This window comes from Melanaphis sacchari, unplaced genomic scaffold (assembly GCF_002803265.2).
Source record: "Melanaphis sacchari strain LSU unplaced genomic scaffold, SCAv2.0 Contig111_pilon_pilon, whole genome shotgun sequence".
Classification (NCBI taxonomy): domain Eukaryota; kingdom Metazoa; phylum Arthropoda; class Insecta; order Hemiptera; family Aphididae; genus Melanaphis; species Melanaphis sacchari.
The window spans coordinates 850904-871208 of NW_020270431.1; the positions used below are offsets into that span (position 1 = coordinate 850904).

Here is a 20305-nt window from a genome sequence, read left to right on the forward strand (position 1 = left end):
AAATAAAAATTAGTAGTGGAAAACTATAGCTATAATAATTATCCTTATTTTAAAATAAATAAATAATAATAATAAAACGTATAGTGTATTAAGTACAATTTAAATTATTTATGAAATTTAATTCATAACTTAGTATTTTAATAAATTAATTAAATATAGTAATGTACAAATATAAATGTACTGAAACATAAATATCTAATATAGCTATTGAATCGAATAATCTATAAACGAATTATCATAATAAATATATATGATTATAATACTGTTGATCACTAATAAAAGGATTAAAATTAAAATTAAGGTCGACTTATTTCATCCTTCGTATAGCAAACTAAAAAAAAAAAATTAGTATTATACATACAGATAATTTTTACAAATTTGTATGTTTGATAATTACTTTTTTTATTTGTTTCCCAGCCAAGATATTCTCCTGTTCTTTTATTTTCATTTTTAAGCCATTCGTACAGAGGGTTGAAATAATTCAACAAAGGTCCAGCGTCCATTTCCCTTTGACCTGTTAGTAGTTCCATAGCATCAAACCATGGTTTCGACGATCCTAGTTTCAACATGTCTCTATAATAATATTAAAATAATTTAAATAAGTTGTTTTGTTTATTTTAGTTTTTATTAATTTTAAAATTCACAATATTCGTAAATAATAATTCAAATGAACGTCATCATTCAAATGTAGTTATTTATTTATTTATTTTTTGAAATCAATATATTTTTAAAAATATAATATTATCATATTTTACACTAAATTATGTCACTGTAATATGATAATATTTTAGTATTGTAAATATATTTTATAAATGTAATATAGGTATGTAACATATTTTTTTTAAGCTACTTGTAATGTCTTCGTTTAAATTATATCTGAATAAAATTGGTAAATGGGATTTATTGCTGTAGGAACATAACATATATTTTAGATAACTTTAAAATACTTTATTTTATTCCTATTCGTTTAGGTCGTTTAAGATTTTAAATCTTAATTGGTTGATATGTTTTAGTTTATAAAATATCAAGATTAATGAATTTAAAGATATGTTTTTTTATATATTTAAATTATCTCACTTGAAAGCGTTTCCGGCATTTTTGCTTTGATAAATGTCACATTCATGTAAAGGTTTGCTCGTTGGATTTTTTGGATCAAACTGGTCAGCTTTCTCGCATAATGCTTGATGGAATTGAAATTGTATGATGTAACTCACAAAGTACCTAATATAAGGTACGTTTCCAACGATGTGGTACTTGGATCCCGGGTCAAAATCGTTTTCAGTTCTGGTTACCGGTGGCTCGATTCCTTGATAAGAATATCTATAACAGATAAAATGTTTATATTAATACATAATGGTCAATATATATAAGTATATATACAATTTATAAGCGTTTCAAGAATATTAAATATAATCTAATAACTTGAGTTTCCACCAGTCGCAGTTGTATTGATCTTCCGTTGTGTGACCTTTAAACACGTTCCATCTCCATAGATCCATCAAATATCCAAAAGGTAAAAAAACTACTTTGTCCAATCCGATCTTGTAAAGATAATTTATATCGGCTTCGTACGAGCGTCTTGTCTTAGGCAATAGGCCAATCTTATGCAAGTGCTTTGGCGTTGATACAGACAAAGCGATTGTATCTCCGATCGCTTCGTGGAAACCTTTTAAACAAAGACAAGTAATAAATATTAATATCAACGTATAAGTGCCTAACTGCATAATAATCGATTACATTAGATACCAAAAACTACTGCTCGACTATGTTTTTTTCATAACATATTATCACACAGAGGTTAAAACTTAAAACGATTGGTAGACGCCATACACGAAGTCAAAGTTAGGTTATTATAACTCTTTTAAAGAAACTAAATATTTATCATAAATAAAGTATTAATTTTAGGTAATATTGTTAATAATAAAAAAGTTGATTTTATTTCATTTAATAAATAAATTTGAGTGTACATTTTTATAAATTATTTTCTTTTACTGTAATATATATGAAAACAAAACTAAATACTTATGCAAATATGCAAGAATAAAAAGAAATTAAATTTAATATTTAGATTTTAAATAGTGATTTTTAAATTCAGAAATATAAAAAAATAATAATTGCACTTAAACGAATAAATCAAAGAAACTGTTGAAAATACAAAAAAGTATTCTAGTTTAATATATGTACATATTTATATAATCAATTCATCTTAACTAAATTTATAAAGTAAAGCCAAAGTATTTTCATATGTTTGATATATTAAATACATCCAGGTTAAAAACAAATAATCCAGATTTCACCTCTTTGGTAATCTAGTACTTAAATTCTTCTATACTTTTTTATCTCTCAGAAAAATGTTTCGCATCAAGTGAAATTAAATCTACTATACAATAATATTCTCGTATGAAAACACCAGGTTTCTATCTAATCACCACAGAAGTCCCTAAGTGTTAGCTATCTTATGCTTTACTTATTTATTTAATGCAATACTACGATTCTCATATTTGCCACTTCTAGTAATAGCGAATTAAACCTAATCCAAATAAATCAGTACGTATAAAATTCACACTTATATTACTCGTTTTTTTATAATATCTATCTTCATAATGTTCTTATTCCTACGTATGACAAATTTATACATTTAGGACTCAATTTGGATAAACGCCTAACTATAAATAGCCATATTCTTATTAAGAGACTTGCCTCAAATGTTTGTCTGATGTTTCCACAGATTAAAATTCTTGTATACAAAACATTACTTAAACATCTCATACTATCATTGACCTATGGTCTTCAATCATGGGGCACTACAATTTTTTTAAATATCAATAAAATACAACAGTTTTAGAATATTTTGCTTAAGAAAATAACAAATGCTTTTTCGTTTATATCAAATTACACATAAGATTAAGTTATCTTTAATAAAAACTGTGGTAGACGAAGCCGTACGCTTTTATAAACATTTTAACAATCATATTCAAACCCACGTATAAAAAACCTTTCCACGTGTACTGTACCTGGCAACTAAAGCATTGTTTAAAAAGGAACCAGTGCTGGGCCTTGTTACGAAATTAAAAAAAAAAAAAACATTAAAAAACAACTATCAGTCAGGTGACTACTAATGGATGATTTTTTACTAATTATAGTTCAATATTTAAAAAACCTAAATTTATTATTATTTCGTTGCGTTTTACACGACAGTGTATTATTACTGTGTTATACAACATTTTTAATTTAAACGAAGCTCTCTTATCAATAATAATTATCACACGTACTCGTTAATGGTATAAATAAATAAAAGATATGTCAAGAGGGAATTACAATATAATTTATTCAATATATACCTACATTGCAGTAAAGAATACTTTTTATTATTAATAACAATAGTTATTATAATTTGATGTCATACCAACAAAATATTCAATTAATACTGAAATAATTTAATCAATAAATGCTTAATGTACTTTTACTACTTATCTTATCTTATATAAAGTTTTTCATCGACAAACTATATAAGAATAAAAATGGTTGGGTGTAATGTATTATATTAAAAATATATATCATAAAATATATTATATGTAATGCATATCACTTTATTTTGAAAGACACACATTAATAAATGTACGGTGAAAAAATATTATTTTTTATGTAAAAGCTTTTAACGTTTGTTTCTTTTTTAGGTTAACATTTATAACTGTTTAAATTTTTAGAACTTTTAAAGCTTTCAGCTAATAAATATGTATAACACAGTCTTATGTAAGACTACAATATGTTGTTAAATTATTTAATTATAATATAATAGCACCTTCGTTAGCTCCATCGCGGTATATGAATGGCTGGTTTTTATATTGTAGGAAATACTGGATGTGCCCCATCTCGTGATGGGCAGTTATAAAGTCCATAAAATTTACCGATGTACATTGTTTGATTCTAAAGTCATTAGAATCGTAAAAGTCCCAAGCGGATGCATGGCATACCAGATCGCGACCATTTGGTTTCTCCAAAATAGATTTTTCCCAGAAAGTTTGAGGCATTGCGCTCAAATTTAACGATGTGAAAAACTCTTCAGCTACTTTAAATATCTTTTTCGGAGTGTAGTTCTAAAATTTAAGATAAAATACAATTTTATTTTCAGTTCAATTTAAAATTTAAAATATAATGTTTGTCACAGGAGCGGATCCAATAAAGGAAAGCAGAGAGGGTCATCCCCAAACCCCTAAAAATATATATGATATGCGTGTAATATATTAAGTTTGCGTAGTTCATCACAACTATTAAGTATTATAAAATGAATAAAATAAAATAATATCATCATACATATTTAATAGTGACTGTGTAACACTATTGTGTTACAGCTATATTTCATTTCGTCATCGATCATCGTCAATGATAAACAATTTTCGAAGTACATGATTTTATCATTAATAAAATACATTTATATTTTAAGTCAGGCTCTATTATTTGTAAAATGTTGGATTATACATTTAATTTTACTGCTTTAAACGGAAATTTGATTCTTGCTACTGTCTTGGAAAAAGAAATATATTACATATATATATATATATAATGGTTTAATAAAACAAAAAAATATTTTTAACTGATAATAATATTTGAAAATTAATAGAAAGAAATTATAATTTAGTATAATTTAAATTTAAAAAATTCAGGAAATACTCATATTTTCTAGTAGCTGACATATTATTTAATTTTTGTTTTATAGACCGTAGTTTACACACGTTCAAATCGTAGTGCACACTTGTACATTCGTGGTGCACATTGTGTGTCGTATTGCACATAAAAATAGAGTCTGTTTTAAATTATTGTTTAAGCTATTTGTTTTCTTGAATACTAATTTAATATCATATATCAAGTACTTAAAAATAATTATTTGAGAATGACTTTTTGATCTAATTTTTATTTTTATATATACTTGAAGACCAACATACTTTTTGTTACTTTTACGTGCTGTGTTACAATTTAGGCAGTTTAGACATAACTCGTACCCCCCTTCCGTGAAACATTTTTGAATTCACCCCTGGTTTGTCATATATTATGATACTAATTTAACAAAAAAATAAATAATGCAGTTGAAAGAAAACTTAATTTTTCTTCAAAAAAACTAATTTATATGAAATACATTAAAAATGTGTTTATTACTTGATTTATCATGGCTGAAGTGGGATTTACATCATCGATAGTTGGGTAAGGTCGAGTAAAATCATCCAAACGTTCCCACGACTGTGCCCACATATCACCTAATAAATATACAAAACATTTTATAAACAATATAATGAGTAAACAATATTAATAGCAATCATAGATTCAAATTAACCGAGTAAGTGTGCTGGTATAGGTCCTGTTCTTGTGATCACTGAACTACCATGAAGCTCCCATAGTTTTCTCCGCACATAGGCGTGTATCTGCAAGTATAGAGGTTTGATTTGATTCCATATATGTTCTATTTGTGGTCGGAAGTCGTTAACATCGTATCTTCGAATCCAAAATTCTGCACTGTCCGTGTAATCTATAAAATGCAACAATTTACTATATTAATTACAATTTAATGGTGTTTTTAACGAAGTAAAGTAACGCTTTGTATAGATGAAGAAATTTTAAATAGGATTAGGAATGAAATTTAATATGTACGAGTAAATTGCATTTTACAAAACGTTACAAATTTTTACTCTGTATAATATTACTCAACTGTTTAATCTGGCCGCTTCGTTAGATAGTCTTACATATTCCGCATACATAGGTCGAATTTTTTTTCCTGTGGCCTCTCTCCATTGTACCCATACATGTTTCAGTTCATTTACATCAGTACTTTTATCCAATATGTCATTTATATCTCAAAGTAAAAAAAAAAAAAAACTAATAATTATATTAATCGAACAAATCTACTATATATCTCTTGTATGCTATATAATTATATATTATAAATGATTCTTATAAATTATAATATGTAATTACAAAAAAATACCTGGTTCTAAACTCAAAGTTCGATTCAAATTATTATCACCATACTCAGGAATGGTTGCTCTGCCGTACAAACTTTCCATGGCCGAAATGATTTCATCTAACTATAAAATATTATTAGCACTTATAATTTATGCAAGCGTTTATATATATTTTTTTATTAAAACTTTGTGTGCATACTTTTTTAAATTTTTCTTCGGGTAAAGCATCTGTTCCTAATACTGACATTAATTTGAACTGCCTTTTAATATCCGGATCTTTGAATGTTGACCATGGATATTTCACAGTTTCTACCCACATATTCTTTAAGAACTTGCTAAATTCCAAATTAATTGCAATCTATTCAAATAGAATAATTGTATTTATAAGTAGTCCTAAATATCGATATCATTTTGTGTAATATAATTTTTATAATTACTATTGATAATAATGAATGTCCTGATAAAATTTTAATTTATTTTAGGATTTTAATAGTCATTCATATTCGTACTTTATGATGCAAGTAATATTATTTTATTTTGTAATAATAGTGGAGCAATGAATATGTATATTGGTTTGACTTTTTTTTTTTTTTTTGAGTATGTATAAGCATCATCGTTTAAAGTAAAATAAAAATTTTATGATTTTCGACTTTGAGATAGTTTCTAATAGCATGTTGGTTTTAATTGGTACTTTTGTGAGATTATTTTAGTTTTTATCACACATACGTATCAAAATTGCCTATATAAGACGCCTTTATAAATATTTTAATTTCTTGAAAAATTTCTGTGCATTTGTTATTATTATTTATTTTTAATGTAAATAATATTTTTACTTTAAAATTTGATAATTGTAAATAAATTATTTATCTTTTATATTGGGAGGAAAATACATAATAATAATGATGAAAATCAAATTAATAAGTTGAACAGTACGTTCATGGTGGGCACAAGAGCACATAATATGATTCAAGAAATGGAAAATATACCACAACATTATAACAAACTACTAAGACGCCCCAAACAGATAGATGGATAAAAAATAGAAGAATTTTAATATGCTAGGAAAATACAATAGTGATTGAAAAATAGATAATATGAATAAAGGGTGAAGAGTGGTGGTTGAGGCAAAAAGCCTGAATGGTTTATATTAAGCTAATGAAGAAGAAGAACTATAAAAAAGTCTGTATTTTTTTTTATTTACGCTACATTACATAATATTTATAGTTGTTTTAATATTTCAACATAAACTTAGATCCCATTTAAAATTAATATAAATATTAGTTGATAATAAATTTGTTATACCCTTATATTTTTTTTTATCTAAGATTAGTAGTATTTTAGATACAAGATTTCAATTAGTTTTTAATAAAAACATTAAAATGATATAACTTTGCGTTTGTAGAATTTAGATAAACTATTAATGTGATAATTGATAACGGTATTTTTGGAAGTAATTTTATATACAAATTTGAATTAATTTAATTAATTTTAAGCCTGTTTTAATTTTATATGTTCATATTATTATGGAAATTAATTCTTTGATAGAATGTTTATAAATAAAATATATGAATAAAAATAAAACTGTAATATCATTATATATATAAATAGAAAAAAAAATATTTAATTAAAATTTAATATACAGCAATAATCAATATATATTAATATCATGAAAAGAAAGGCTAATTATATATACATATGCGTATTAAAAAGCAAGAATATAAATATAAATTGTGGTAATAATTATAAAATTATATCATATATATATATATATAGTGTATAAACTGTAGATAAATAATATAATATACCTAATGGTTGCAAAACATATTTTTAATATTTTATTGAATACTTTATGTTACAATTACTAAAGTATGTGTATATGTAGTCAATAAAAATGCTTTAATTTATTTTATAATTTCTAGCGTACGATTTATCATAATTGTTTAATCTGTCAGACGCTGTATATTACGTATTAACCACATTCTTGTATTTATTTTACAATTCCATTATTATAAGTTATCTCTGCACTTGTCTGAAAACTGTATTATAATATCGCGGACACATTAAATGTGCATATAAATATATGTTTAAAAATTACAAATAAATAAGATTATAAGCATCGCGTCACGTACATGTCTACTAATATAATAGTTTGATGTAAAATCAGTTTTTATTAAAACATAACGCAATATTATCATAAAATTGACAAGTGATTAAAAATTAATTTGATAATGGATTTTCGCGTTAACAACGTTCGCTTTACTAACAGGTGTATGTAATTTGAAAAGATAATAGTATAAGGCGTACTACATTGACTTCTGATTCGATTAAAACTTAATCCATTTGTTTCAAAGGGCATTAAGAGTTCGATACTAGTTTATTTTACATGTCATTTTTAGCAAATACTGTAAACATATAACAATTAACTCGGGTGTCTAAAGCGATTATTACTTAGAATTATGTTACCCATTAATATTAATAACGTCATTCGTTAAAATTACTATCATAAAGTCGTACAATTTCGACATCGTAACGTTTATATACAAGATATTAAATCAAAATAATCAGTTTAAAATTATTATAGCAGCTGAAGACAGTAGAGTGTTAGTACTTATCTTTTAAATCGTTTGTTGATTCCACAGATTAATTATTCTATAAAAAACTTTTTTTAAAGAACTTATTTCATCAATCGTAAAAAAAAATTTGATGTAAAAAATATATAATTATTTTAGTGCCGGACATGGGGCATCAGAAAGATACGCGTATACTATTTAAACCCTAATAAACTCCTGCCTACTTAGTCACGATTAAAGATCACGGGTATATTTAAACTTTTCTGCGTACTACTCAGTAAACAAATAGGAAGTACAATCTTATAAATAAAGGAGGGGGTTCTATTTTCTGCCAAAATTACCCTTAATTGTTATCATCGTGACTTTCTATCAAAAGTTATATTCCGATTTCCACCAAAGGTCCAAAAAATATTAATGAAATATTTTAGTCTATTGAGAATTTCTGAACCTCAATCCTTTAAATTCTAATGATCATAATATATAAGCATTTTTTTTATCACAGATATTTATCATAAATAAATATTTTTACATCTTATCTTTATTTCTATTACTTACATAGCTAATCTATTTTCCAACAAATACGTTAGTCTACATATAATTGGATTCAAATTTGATACAAGTTTTTGTATACCATAGCTATAGCCGTCATTTAAAAATTAATGGAATCGGAGTTTAAAAATCATTATTTAAATTTACTATGATACTACACATCAGTGGTTTAGTGTTAAAAATTGAAGTAATACATTAAATCATGAAATTAAATTAAGCGAATAGTAGTTATAATTGTATAAATATTAATAATTACAAAGATCATAAAATTAGCGTCAAACTTATGAATTTCATTATAAAAAGATAAATTACATAAAAAGTAGAAAAATTTAAACATATTTTAACGTATTCGTAATTTACACATAGTAAACGAAATTTTTTGACAAACTCAAAGATAGTAAGTGTCAATGAATGTATTTTTAAATATACTCTTCATTGTTTATATGTTTTATACTATTTATATTTTATGGAGTTTTTAGTTCATTCATATTTGACGTTTTACAAAATACACTGGTCTGCGTAAAAACAAATGATAAGTTTTCATAAATAATGGTTTCCGTCTATAATAAAAAAAAAACAGTAATAATAATGAAAAATATAACTTGTATAAGGTGTTCTCAAAAAATATCTAAAATAATTTTTTTTTTTATGAAATCGGATTATAAAATTTGGTGAAAAACGGTCATAGTGATACAGAATAAGGTCATTTTGGTTAAAAACAGTTACACACAATAATGAACGGTGGATACAATAATAACGATTTTTTAATTCATTTGACTTTAAAAAATTGAATATTTTACTGAAAATAAATCATAAAACATTAAATAGTCTTTAATTGATCATTGATCTACATGAAAAGCATTTAATTTTTAGTTCTTGCCTATACATTTTTTATCATCATAATTTGATTGCAGTCAAATTATCCTATAATGTATCTACAAAATTACTAGTATTTGTACTATGTAACCTATATGTAATAAACGGTCCTTTTAATTATTATTAAAAATTCTTAGTTTACGTAAAAATTATAATTATTATCACAAAAAACTAATAATTATTTCTGTTTATCACATTATTCATTATTAAAACTCGAGTTTCAATACAAGAAATAAACAGGTAAACTTTATACTAATATATTAATGTGTATTGAGTAAGGTAGATACTGTGTGTATACAGTGAAATCTAAGTAAATAGTATGTCGGTACCTTTTTTTCAGCATTCTCATTAGTTAAGTTTGTTAACCAATTCCATTGGGCGTGTATGACTCGGTTTGACCATTCGCTCAATGTGTGATTGGCGTTGACTAAATATTTGGCAGCTTCAATTTCAGAATACTTTTTTGTTCCAACGGATAGGACTGGCCGCCAAACAACCGTAGCATATAGCCATAGTATGGTATACAAATAATATGATTTTATCATCATGGTGCTGTAACACAATATTACAAATATAGTATTACCTTACAATTTACAATTAAAATGATCAATTTCATGCTTACGAAGAATATTAATAAACCTAAAATTAACAAATTATTTTATATATAATTGGTTAAAAACTAAAGAACTTCAAAATTTGCTGTGACTTTAATTTAATTTTATTAATTTTGTTAATAATTTTATATGATTCAACCAACTGAACTTTTTACTTAAAAACAGAATATTAAACGAATATTTTTATTTTTTAATAGTATATCAGAAATAAGTTTCATGTTTATGTTAACTGCAAGTATATTATATAATACAGAATAATAAATTGCCTTAATACATTTAATTCTTCTTAGATGCTCCTAAAGTAATTAGTACATTGAGTATTTGAGTGGTCCAATGTATTCAATTATGATAAAACGTAAAATTAAAACCAATCAAGCAATTTTATGAGCAATAAACAAAAAATACATTTCAAATAATTAAAAATAAACAACAATAGTAAACATTTCAACTGTTCAAGCTGTTAATAAATATAGATTCCATTATTACAAAATTTGTGGACTTTTTTTAGTAAAACAAACTAAATATGGTAAATATGGAAAGATTTAATATTTAATATCACAGTTTGAATATTATTAATGTTTTGTCACGTGTATTTTTCACGGAGAACATGATTAAATTGCAATGGTTTAGTTATTTAGTTATTTTACAGCCTTGTCTGGTCTGGTTAATTTAATATAATATAAAGAAAACCAGTTTTATTTTAATTTTGATATGAGCACTGTTTGTACAACGTACAGACATTGTAGTTAAGTCATTCAACCTTGCCAATTTGTTGAAAAAACTTTGACCCAATATAATTATATTAAAACTGTATGATTAAAAATATATCTAACGGTTTTTTTTCACGTCTTTAAGCATAATAAGCGTTTTAAAATACAAAAGCAAAATCAAATCATTGTTTTTTTTTTTTTTTACATAGTATAATTATATCAGTAATTAAGCTATAGTGTATATTAACAGTATTGTAAATTTTAATTAAAACCATAATAATATTTCGAACCTTTACTTAAATATTATTTCATATCTAATCAATATTTCATTAATTCAAAACTGATCATTTAACTTTTTCGGTGTTTATGCTTAGATACTTAAGCAAGCACTTACATTTACATTAAAATTATATTATGAAAATATATATGTATATATATAAATTCAATATTATGTTAGTTTGACCGTGATTTTAAATTACAATTAACAATTTTAAATAATAGGTGTGTAAGTATCTTTCAAAAAATGTGAATGTATTTTAAATTATTTAAAAATAATAAACATAACTATTTTATTTTTTAAATAATAGTTGCCTAGGTGCCAACAATTAAAATAATATGACAATTGTAATTTAATTTAAAAACAAAATTGCTTGATATTCTATCAGAATTAATTTTTGTTAACAGTAAAAAATTATTAATTTGAATACACTATCATTGATCACCAGTCATAGGTTAATATTAAAAAAAAATTAATTTAATTTACAATTTAGCATGCATCTGATATGTGAATATATATTTTAATAATTACTTATCAAACGCCAACTATACATATATGCTTCACTACTATATCTAATCATAATCTTATAAATATTTTGATTAGACAGTGAGCATATGAAATCGATCAATTTTTTTTAGGATTTTACACTGCATAAATAATGTACCTAATTGGCTAAATTACTTTATTATATTTTTTAATTAATTGGGGAATTAGATTTTTTTTTTTTTTGTATATGTTATAATATTTAACAAATTAATAATATATATATATTTATATATTATTCCGTTTATTGTTTTTAGTCGCTAAAGATATATACAATTATTTTTAAACAAATGAAAAAGATGTACCTATATTTGCGATTAAATTTCATAACATCCTTCATCACGTCATGTTGAGATAAATTATTTGAATATCTATTACATAATAGACACTCCTATACAAAAGTCTAATTTTCGTATTTCTCTATAGATATTAAACTATTAATCTGTAGAAATAAGAAATACATAGATTTTTAAACTCAAATTGTAGTTACATAGGTTCCTTAATATTATCATGTATACTATATAAATCAAATTGATGAATTAAGCATGATGAAATATTTGTACTATTTTTATACAAGTAACAAAGTATATTATTATTTAAATTAATTGTATTAAGTAATAAAGTTGCTTTAATAGGTACTTATACTATACATCTAAACCTAAATATAATTACTGTATACGATTGATAATATAAAAAGATTATCATAAATAATATTATTGAGTATAATATACCTTAAATGAAACATAATATGGAATCAAAGAACCAGAATAGTATAATTAATTTTAATTTACTAAAAATTTGTTTCATTTCGCGTTTCAATACACATACTTATGTATATACCTAGTTATTTTATACTAAATTAAATCATCAGTCGTGTACAACATATCATGTAAATAACTATCATAATGTTCTTTAAATAAATTTTATTTCATAAGATATGTCAAAATAACTAATTGATGAACTGAAGAAGAAAAAATTATAAAAGACAAAAAATACTTGAATGCATGTAAAAATTAGACTATTGAACATTATTACGTAGTATTTCCGTTTAGTTATTTAACTGTACTTAGCTACAACTCTTAAATTAAGAATTAATTATTTTTAGTAAACTAAAATTAGGTAGGAAGTAAAAACTTAAACTGTATACATACTTCTCTAAATACAGTTTAAAATGAATACAATTTAAAATAATTAATAAATAGTATAATAATAATATATTTTAAATCTACAGATAGTGTCTATACTTATGTAAAATTTTATGTACCGGAGGAACACTCTATAACTACCTACACCATTATTATATTATATATTATTATTATTATTATTATTATTTTATTTATTATTTTTTTTTTTTTATTACGTATGATACGATTATACGCGTTTGTGATAGACTCATTGGGTAAGAAAATATTGATAATTTATCACTAACCTGCAGAGAACATTTATGTCCGTACTGTAGTGGTGACGGCGATCTAAGAATCGTTGAGTCCGCGCGGTAAAGGCGACCACGACGGTAGTGAAATTGAATGTTTTGTCGGTGCGTGCGCTGTCGTCAGCGTCGCAGGTACGAGTGGTTACTATATTATATTATAATGATTTCTTTATTACATTGCGTTGTCGCTGGAATGGAGTATGAAAGCGAATCGGATTTGAATTTCAGCTATCCTATGAAAATTCGCACGCCTCGGAACTGAACGACGAATAACGCTGGTGTACGGGTTGAGATGTTGACGATAAAGATGACGACGACGACGACGACGACGATGATGATAATAATAATAATAATAATAATAATAATAATAATAATAATAATTAATCTTACGTTTTCATTCGGAAACTATTTTTTGCCATACCTATAAATACGCGCAAAATAAAATCTATTGATATTATGTGAAAGGAGGGAGAGAATAAAACGCACGTCTTGTACAAGGCATAACCTCTCGACAAGTATTGTGTATTTATATATACAAGAGGATAATATATTTTTCTAATGAAAGAGTGGGAAAGAACGAAGGCGAAATAAAAAAAATAATAATTCAATTAAGTAATATTATGCCACTCGAATACATTGTAGCACATGCTAAATGATGTTTTAATTATAAGATACGTTCTGATGGTATTGTTTTTTCTGCACTCTCAATAAGTGGATACCGATCTTACGAAAACGACGTTGAAACAATATCATTCGATTGTCACGGTTAATATAATATATAGGTACTCCAAATTCTCAACTATAAATTAAACGTGGTCTAAACAAAAAAACAAATTATTACATACTCGAGTATACGACGTATATATATAGGTAATTTTAATTATATGTTATAATACATATATTTAGTTAATAATTATAAAATTTTAATTTAAGTAACAATTAATACTGAATTAGGTGGAAGACGATACACTATGACGGAGAGAAGTTATACATAAGCGAATCCCAGTGGTTCTCCAGAACTACTGTGAATCTACCGAGAAAATTGAAAAATCTTTTACTATTATTTTTAGCCTTAAATATTTAAATTAAATTATTATACATTTTTACCTTGTAAAATAGTTTGCAAAATTTTAAGATTTCACAAATTTTGTTGAAGTTCTAACCTTAAATATTCATAAAAAAATATTATAAATATTGTATTTTTGACACATTTTTAGTTGGTAAAAACAAATAGCTAATGAGGAACCTTGAATTTGCCTTCGCATCATTAAATTTAAATGATAATTAATAACCTTCTCAACACCTAGATACAGAACTATACCCATTTCCTGTCTTTTTACTGTATTTAGAATTTAAAGATAATAATAAACAAATGTAGTGGTTAATACTTACTTATATGTTAATATTTTTTCAGAAATCGTATTCATCGATAAGTTCCAAGCTCCATAACTGAAAATAGCAATATTAAATTAATTTATATTACTCATTTAATTATTTAGATGTTTATAATCTGAGAATAGATTATAGATTTAGAATAAAATAAAAAATACTTTGGTTTTACAATAATTATACAAATAGAAGACTGTAAATAGAGTTAGATTTTAATATTTCACATAAATATAAAAAAATTATGTATCTCATTTGTATATTTAAAATAATATTTATATTATTCATGTATACCTATTTGCTGGGTAAAAAAATACGTATTTAAAAAAATCTTCACGTATTTTTTTTAATTTATTCATTTGCGTATTACTTCTTTTGAAAGTTCCTGATAATTATTGTTTTTATTAATTAAAGATGATAATATTGGAATGAACAAACGTAGGTTTACTTACGTAGATAGATACTAAAAATATTAATCAGTTTTACTCTTGATATTTCGATTGCAACTTTTGATTACGTCGAATCACGTTTTAGTTATTATATTTAAAAATCTTAAATTCTTAGGTCACCGCTTTGAATTTATGCTTGACCGAATTATACAAATACTTTATTTAAATATTTTTATTCAAATAAATGCAATATACATTATTTAAATAATAATTTGAACAAAAAAAAAAAATAGTGGATATATTATTTATAATCTTTATTTTGTATTCCGAACAGAGCAATAAATGTGTCGACAAGGATATAAATTTTTTTTTTATATTATTTTTTGTTCGTCTATTTATCACCTTTTTAAACAATAAAAGGTAGGGAGGTTTCTAGTAATAAAATGGATTTAGTTAGTTTCTCAAAAAACTTCGAAAATCTTTGTATTTTTCAAAATTATTAAATGTTTATGAATTTCTTATCTACTTTTACATTTTTGAGTTTTTACAAATTTTTTCGAAATTCTAAATTTAAATACCAAATAAAAATATTGCGATTATAAATTTTAGAGTATTTTTATCGAGATACATAAGACGAATAAACTAAAAGAAGATGGAGAATTTCGATGCGAAACACCAAAAGTATACTTGCTAGATTAGACGCAAATCAGTAACAAATTTGAAAGTAACGATCGTCTGGATAAGATTTTATGAATATGTAATAAGCCAGAGATAGAAATTGTTTCAAATGTATGAAGGAGCTCTTTGTGTCATTTTTTATTGAAAACTTCCGAGATATTGATGAATGTATATAATAATATGTAGAATAGCTTTTTTAGCATAGGACAACCCCATGAACATCAAACTGATTGTCAAGTAAAATATTATTTTCATTAATAATGCAATGGAAAAAGAAATTTAAGTATGATTATTTCCATACGTTCTTAGGCAAATAAATGTAATAAGCTAATAGGTCTAAAAGAAATTAAAGAGTCAAAAAGTTAGCTCGACTTGGAGAAATATAATTATAGAGAATTTCCAAAGCAGTGGTAAACTAAAATAAAGAAAGTTTCAAAATTACACACTATATATGATTGTTTAAAATTTAAATATAGAACTGTGTAATATAATTAATTAAGCAATTACTCGAGTTTTTAATTTTACTAAATTTAGTAACTTAAATGATTTTAAATTTAAACATGAATTATCGTAAAGTACATTGTTATATAAATAAAGAGGTGTTAGCTTTTAATTTTAATTTCAAGTGAAAATTTTCATTATTTAAATAACTAATTACAATTTATATCAAATAATTACATTGTTCCAACAATAATAATTTAACCACTTACATAAGTATTACCACGAGATCGTAGATAATATTATACTTTTATACTGAAGAAAGCGATGGATATATTAGGTTCACAATAATGATGCGATAAAATAAAACATTAATATTAGTTATTAGATAATAAGTTAAAACATTATCATATATTTAAATAATTGAATATCTTCTTTAAACTTTCTTTTCAATATTTTGACGAAAATTACAAAGGATCATTTTTTGTGATTTTTCACTTTGACGACTTTAATTATTAGTTTGTGTCCTGTGGTTATAAACGCTGTAATTATTACAAACCGGAGTATTAAATAGAACAGCAAGAAGTAGTTATTTATTCTATCATCTTTAGTTTTCGTAGTATAGATACAGATACATCTATAATAGTATAAAATAGCAAGCAAGTACTAATGCTTTATAGTATAATATACGTACAAATCGTTCCAAAACTCCTAAATTTCAAAAATAACATGAATTGGGTCCCGATGCATTTGATTGAGTACATGATTTGTATTCCGTTATATTTTATCAACAAAATAATTTGGGTCCCGGCATATTTATTTATTTTGGAAAAATTCAAATTGAGTAAATTCAGTTCGTTTAGCGTTACCGTCTACCGAGGAGACATCACATGGAGATCGACTAGAAAGTTTTCCGAAAATTTGATTTTTTTTGTTTGTTAGTTTATTCATGCGTACAATTATTAAAATATTTAATTTACCATTACATTTTTCTAAATATAATTTATATTAATACTCGTCATAGCTTATTTTTATCATAATATAGCTTATATTAGTGAGAGAGAGTTTTTCATAGAACCGAATCAATTTTTTACTAATGAAATAACTCTCTTAAAAATATTTCATTTTTGAACGTGTTACTAAGCTCTAAAATAAAAATAAAAGTGAAAATATCAGTTATGTTTTCTGGTTGCGCGTGGCCATTATAGTATCGACAACTTTAAAATAAAATTTTAAATTACTGCTGATCCAACTCAGTTTTTCTGAAACAATGATACAAACATTAATGCTGGTTAGGTTAGGTTTTGAAAAATCATTTTGACAATTTTTTCATACCCCATCTAATTTTGAATATGTCATATGGGCTGGAGGCCGTTCTGATTTTTGCGCAATACGGAGAGGTTTTTAGTATTTGCCGTCCTTTATTAGGTATCTATAACTATTAGCCATTATATGTAAGTACTTGATTCACAAGTTGTAAACAATGACAATTCTATTATTTGAGAATAAAATATGCAACAATAAATACATATTGTCATTGAAACTCGTTTAGTTTTTACACGTGACAAAAAAGTTGCCTGTAGCTGAGTCCTCATATCCTCGTAGCCGGTACCTAATAAGTTATATAGTCATATAGACTAAACTAATATTGGTGAATAGTTATTCAAAAATGTTAGAAATTATTAGTATTCGTAATTTTAGCTCATCAATTATTATCGTAGTTATATTAATAGCTTGCACTATCGTGGTAAATTGGTCAATATAGCCATAACACATAATATTCATGTACTGATGTATCTGCATGCAGTGTATCGCAAAGATTTTTCGTAATTAATTTCACTTGATATTTGGTAGTTGGTCAAAGCATACATATATTATTTTCTTATCTTTGATCAATACTTTCAATATTGTCATTTGTTAGACCACGGGCACTCTTCACTCGGACCACAACAAGTTTATTTCGAAAGCAAAATAAAAAATAATAAATAAAAATCAATATCAGATTTAAAACACTTATTGACACTAGTTTTATTTTTGGCGGATCAAAGGAGTGTTTTTCAAAAAATTAGCGTGAATGCTCACTATTGCCCTGCCCCTTAACTGACGCTACTAATCACATACAAACTACATAATACAAAATCATACATCTACACCACATAATTACCAAAATTCTTACAATAATATCAAATAAAAATAACGATATTTGAATGTGTACAAAATAGACCAATACTGTAGTATTAGGTAATCTATACAAGTTACGGTAGCACTGTGAGATAGTTATCATATATGTTGCCATAGTGCTCGGAATTTATTGCACTTTAAAATTACTAGATATGCATGCACTTATGCACTTATAATATTACAATTATATTTTAAAAATATGCACTTATATTTTTTTTACTCTCAAATTTTATAAATACAAATATTTTATCAAAAAATATTTTTACATTTTATAATTTGTACTTAATATTTATTAATAAAAACGAGAAATTTTATGTTAACTAAGAATTTAAAAAACGCAGTAAAATAATAGCGAAAACCATCAAAATAAATTTAGGAGTACATCATAAAGTATTTATTTTTGTTATTGTTAAATTTTCGAGTAGTATTATAAATATATCATTAATCATCATATATATTCTATAAAAATCAAAAAATATGCTCTTAAAATTACAAAATTACTAAATATGCAGAAGTATGCATTATAAACTTTTAATATTTTTTTCGTAATGTCGTGAAATTAATTTCAAGCTTACTAAACAATTAATCGAATAGCCCAAAAAAAAAAAAAACATACCAATGCAAAAACTTTCGAGCCTTAGTTTATGGATAATGATGACAGTTATAATTAAAAAGCTTAAAGCAATATATCGTAATTCTTACGATTAAGGTATATAGGTAGGTACTTAAATAAAAAATATATATCTTAAACCGTATAGTAGTTATAAATGAGAAAATTAGCATAAAGTTTGTTTATATAGTTTATGTTTAATATGTTCTAAAAACATCTTTAACAAGTAGATAAAATTATATATTACGTTTCTTTCTAAGCAACTAAATATTTAAATTAGTAACTAATTATTGTTAATTAAAATGGTCGTTAATACACTGAAGTTTACTAAAAAGTATAAAACTCATTTAGATTATTTATTTTTATTCCAAGAGTAGGTGCCGTAGTTTTATTAAAGCAAGTACTTATTTTCTAGTTAAATAAATTATCAGGAAATTTAATATAATTCAGTTTTATCATAGATTATAATCTCCACAAATCTAGTAACTATATTTATTAGATTTTTTTTTTTTTTATAAACTTTATCTATAGGACTTAAGTTTACGTGTATTCCTTCACTTGGAAATGTTTAATAAGGAAGTCGTAAACGTAAATGAATACTCATTCGTTTGAAATTAAAAATTTTTTTCATAGTATAATCGAGAATGATATTATATTTAAACATAAACAAACTAATTTTTTTTTAGAAAGAAAAACTATTGAAAGTAGAAACCTCATCGTAGTTTTGGATACACGGTGAACATTTGTACGCGACGATATTTAATGGAAATTAAACAGTTTACTAAACGTTAAACATTTATTTATATTTTATTGTACTGCCTACACCGTATATTATTTTTGCCAAACTTATACCAGTTGTACTTACCTATGTGTAATATTAGACAGTAATATAATGTAGGTACCTATATCAGCAATCGTACGGAAATACCACCATATGTTCATCACGTGTAATTTCTTTGTCAATAAAACGTGAGCAAAGTGCAAATTGGCCCGAAAATATTGAGTACATGTTTTATTATACACCTTTTTTACTAATAAAAAATAACAAACTATGAACATTCAATATAAAACGTAAATGTCAGAAAAAGAGCTCGATTA

The 20305-nt window shown here is 24.6% G+C and overlaps 1 protein-coding gene across 2 annotated transcripts; it reads right to left on the reverse strand.

The window, feature by feature from the left end:
• Positions 1-185: 185 nt before the first annotated feature.
• Positions 186-20200, reverse strand: LOC112603844 (angiotensin-converting enzyme-like). Of its 2 annotated transcripts, XM_025352624.1 has the most exons (13): positions 20073-20200; positions 14918-14974; positions 10279-10501; positions 6154-6312; positions 5978-6077; positions 5702-5845; positions 5330-5521; positions 5155-5252; positions 3803-4097; positions 1423-1666; positions 1078-1320; positions 398-573; positions 186-331 (listed from the first exon to the last, which is right to left on the reverse strand). In XM_025352624.1, exons 1-13 carry the CDS (start codon positions 20147-20149, stop codon positions 297-299), a joined length of 2043 nt encoding a protein of 680 aa, XP_025208409.1. In that variant the 5' UTR covers positions 20150-20200; the 3' UTR covers positions 186-296. The 2 variants fall into 2 exon arrangements, with proteins under 2 accessions (XP_025208409.1, XP_025208410.1); XM_025352625.1 differs by lacking the exons at positions 14918-14974; positions 20073-20200 and adding an exon at positions 13523-14305.
• Between the last annotated feature and the right edge of the window lie 105 nt (positions 20201-20305).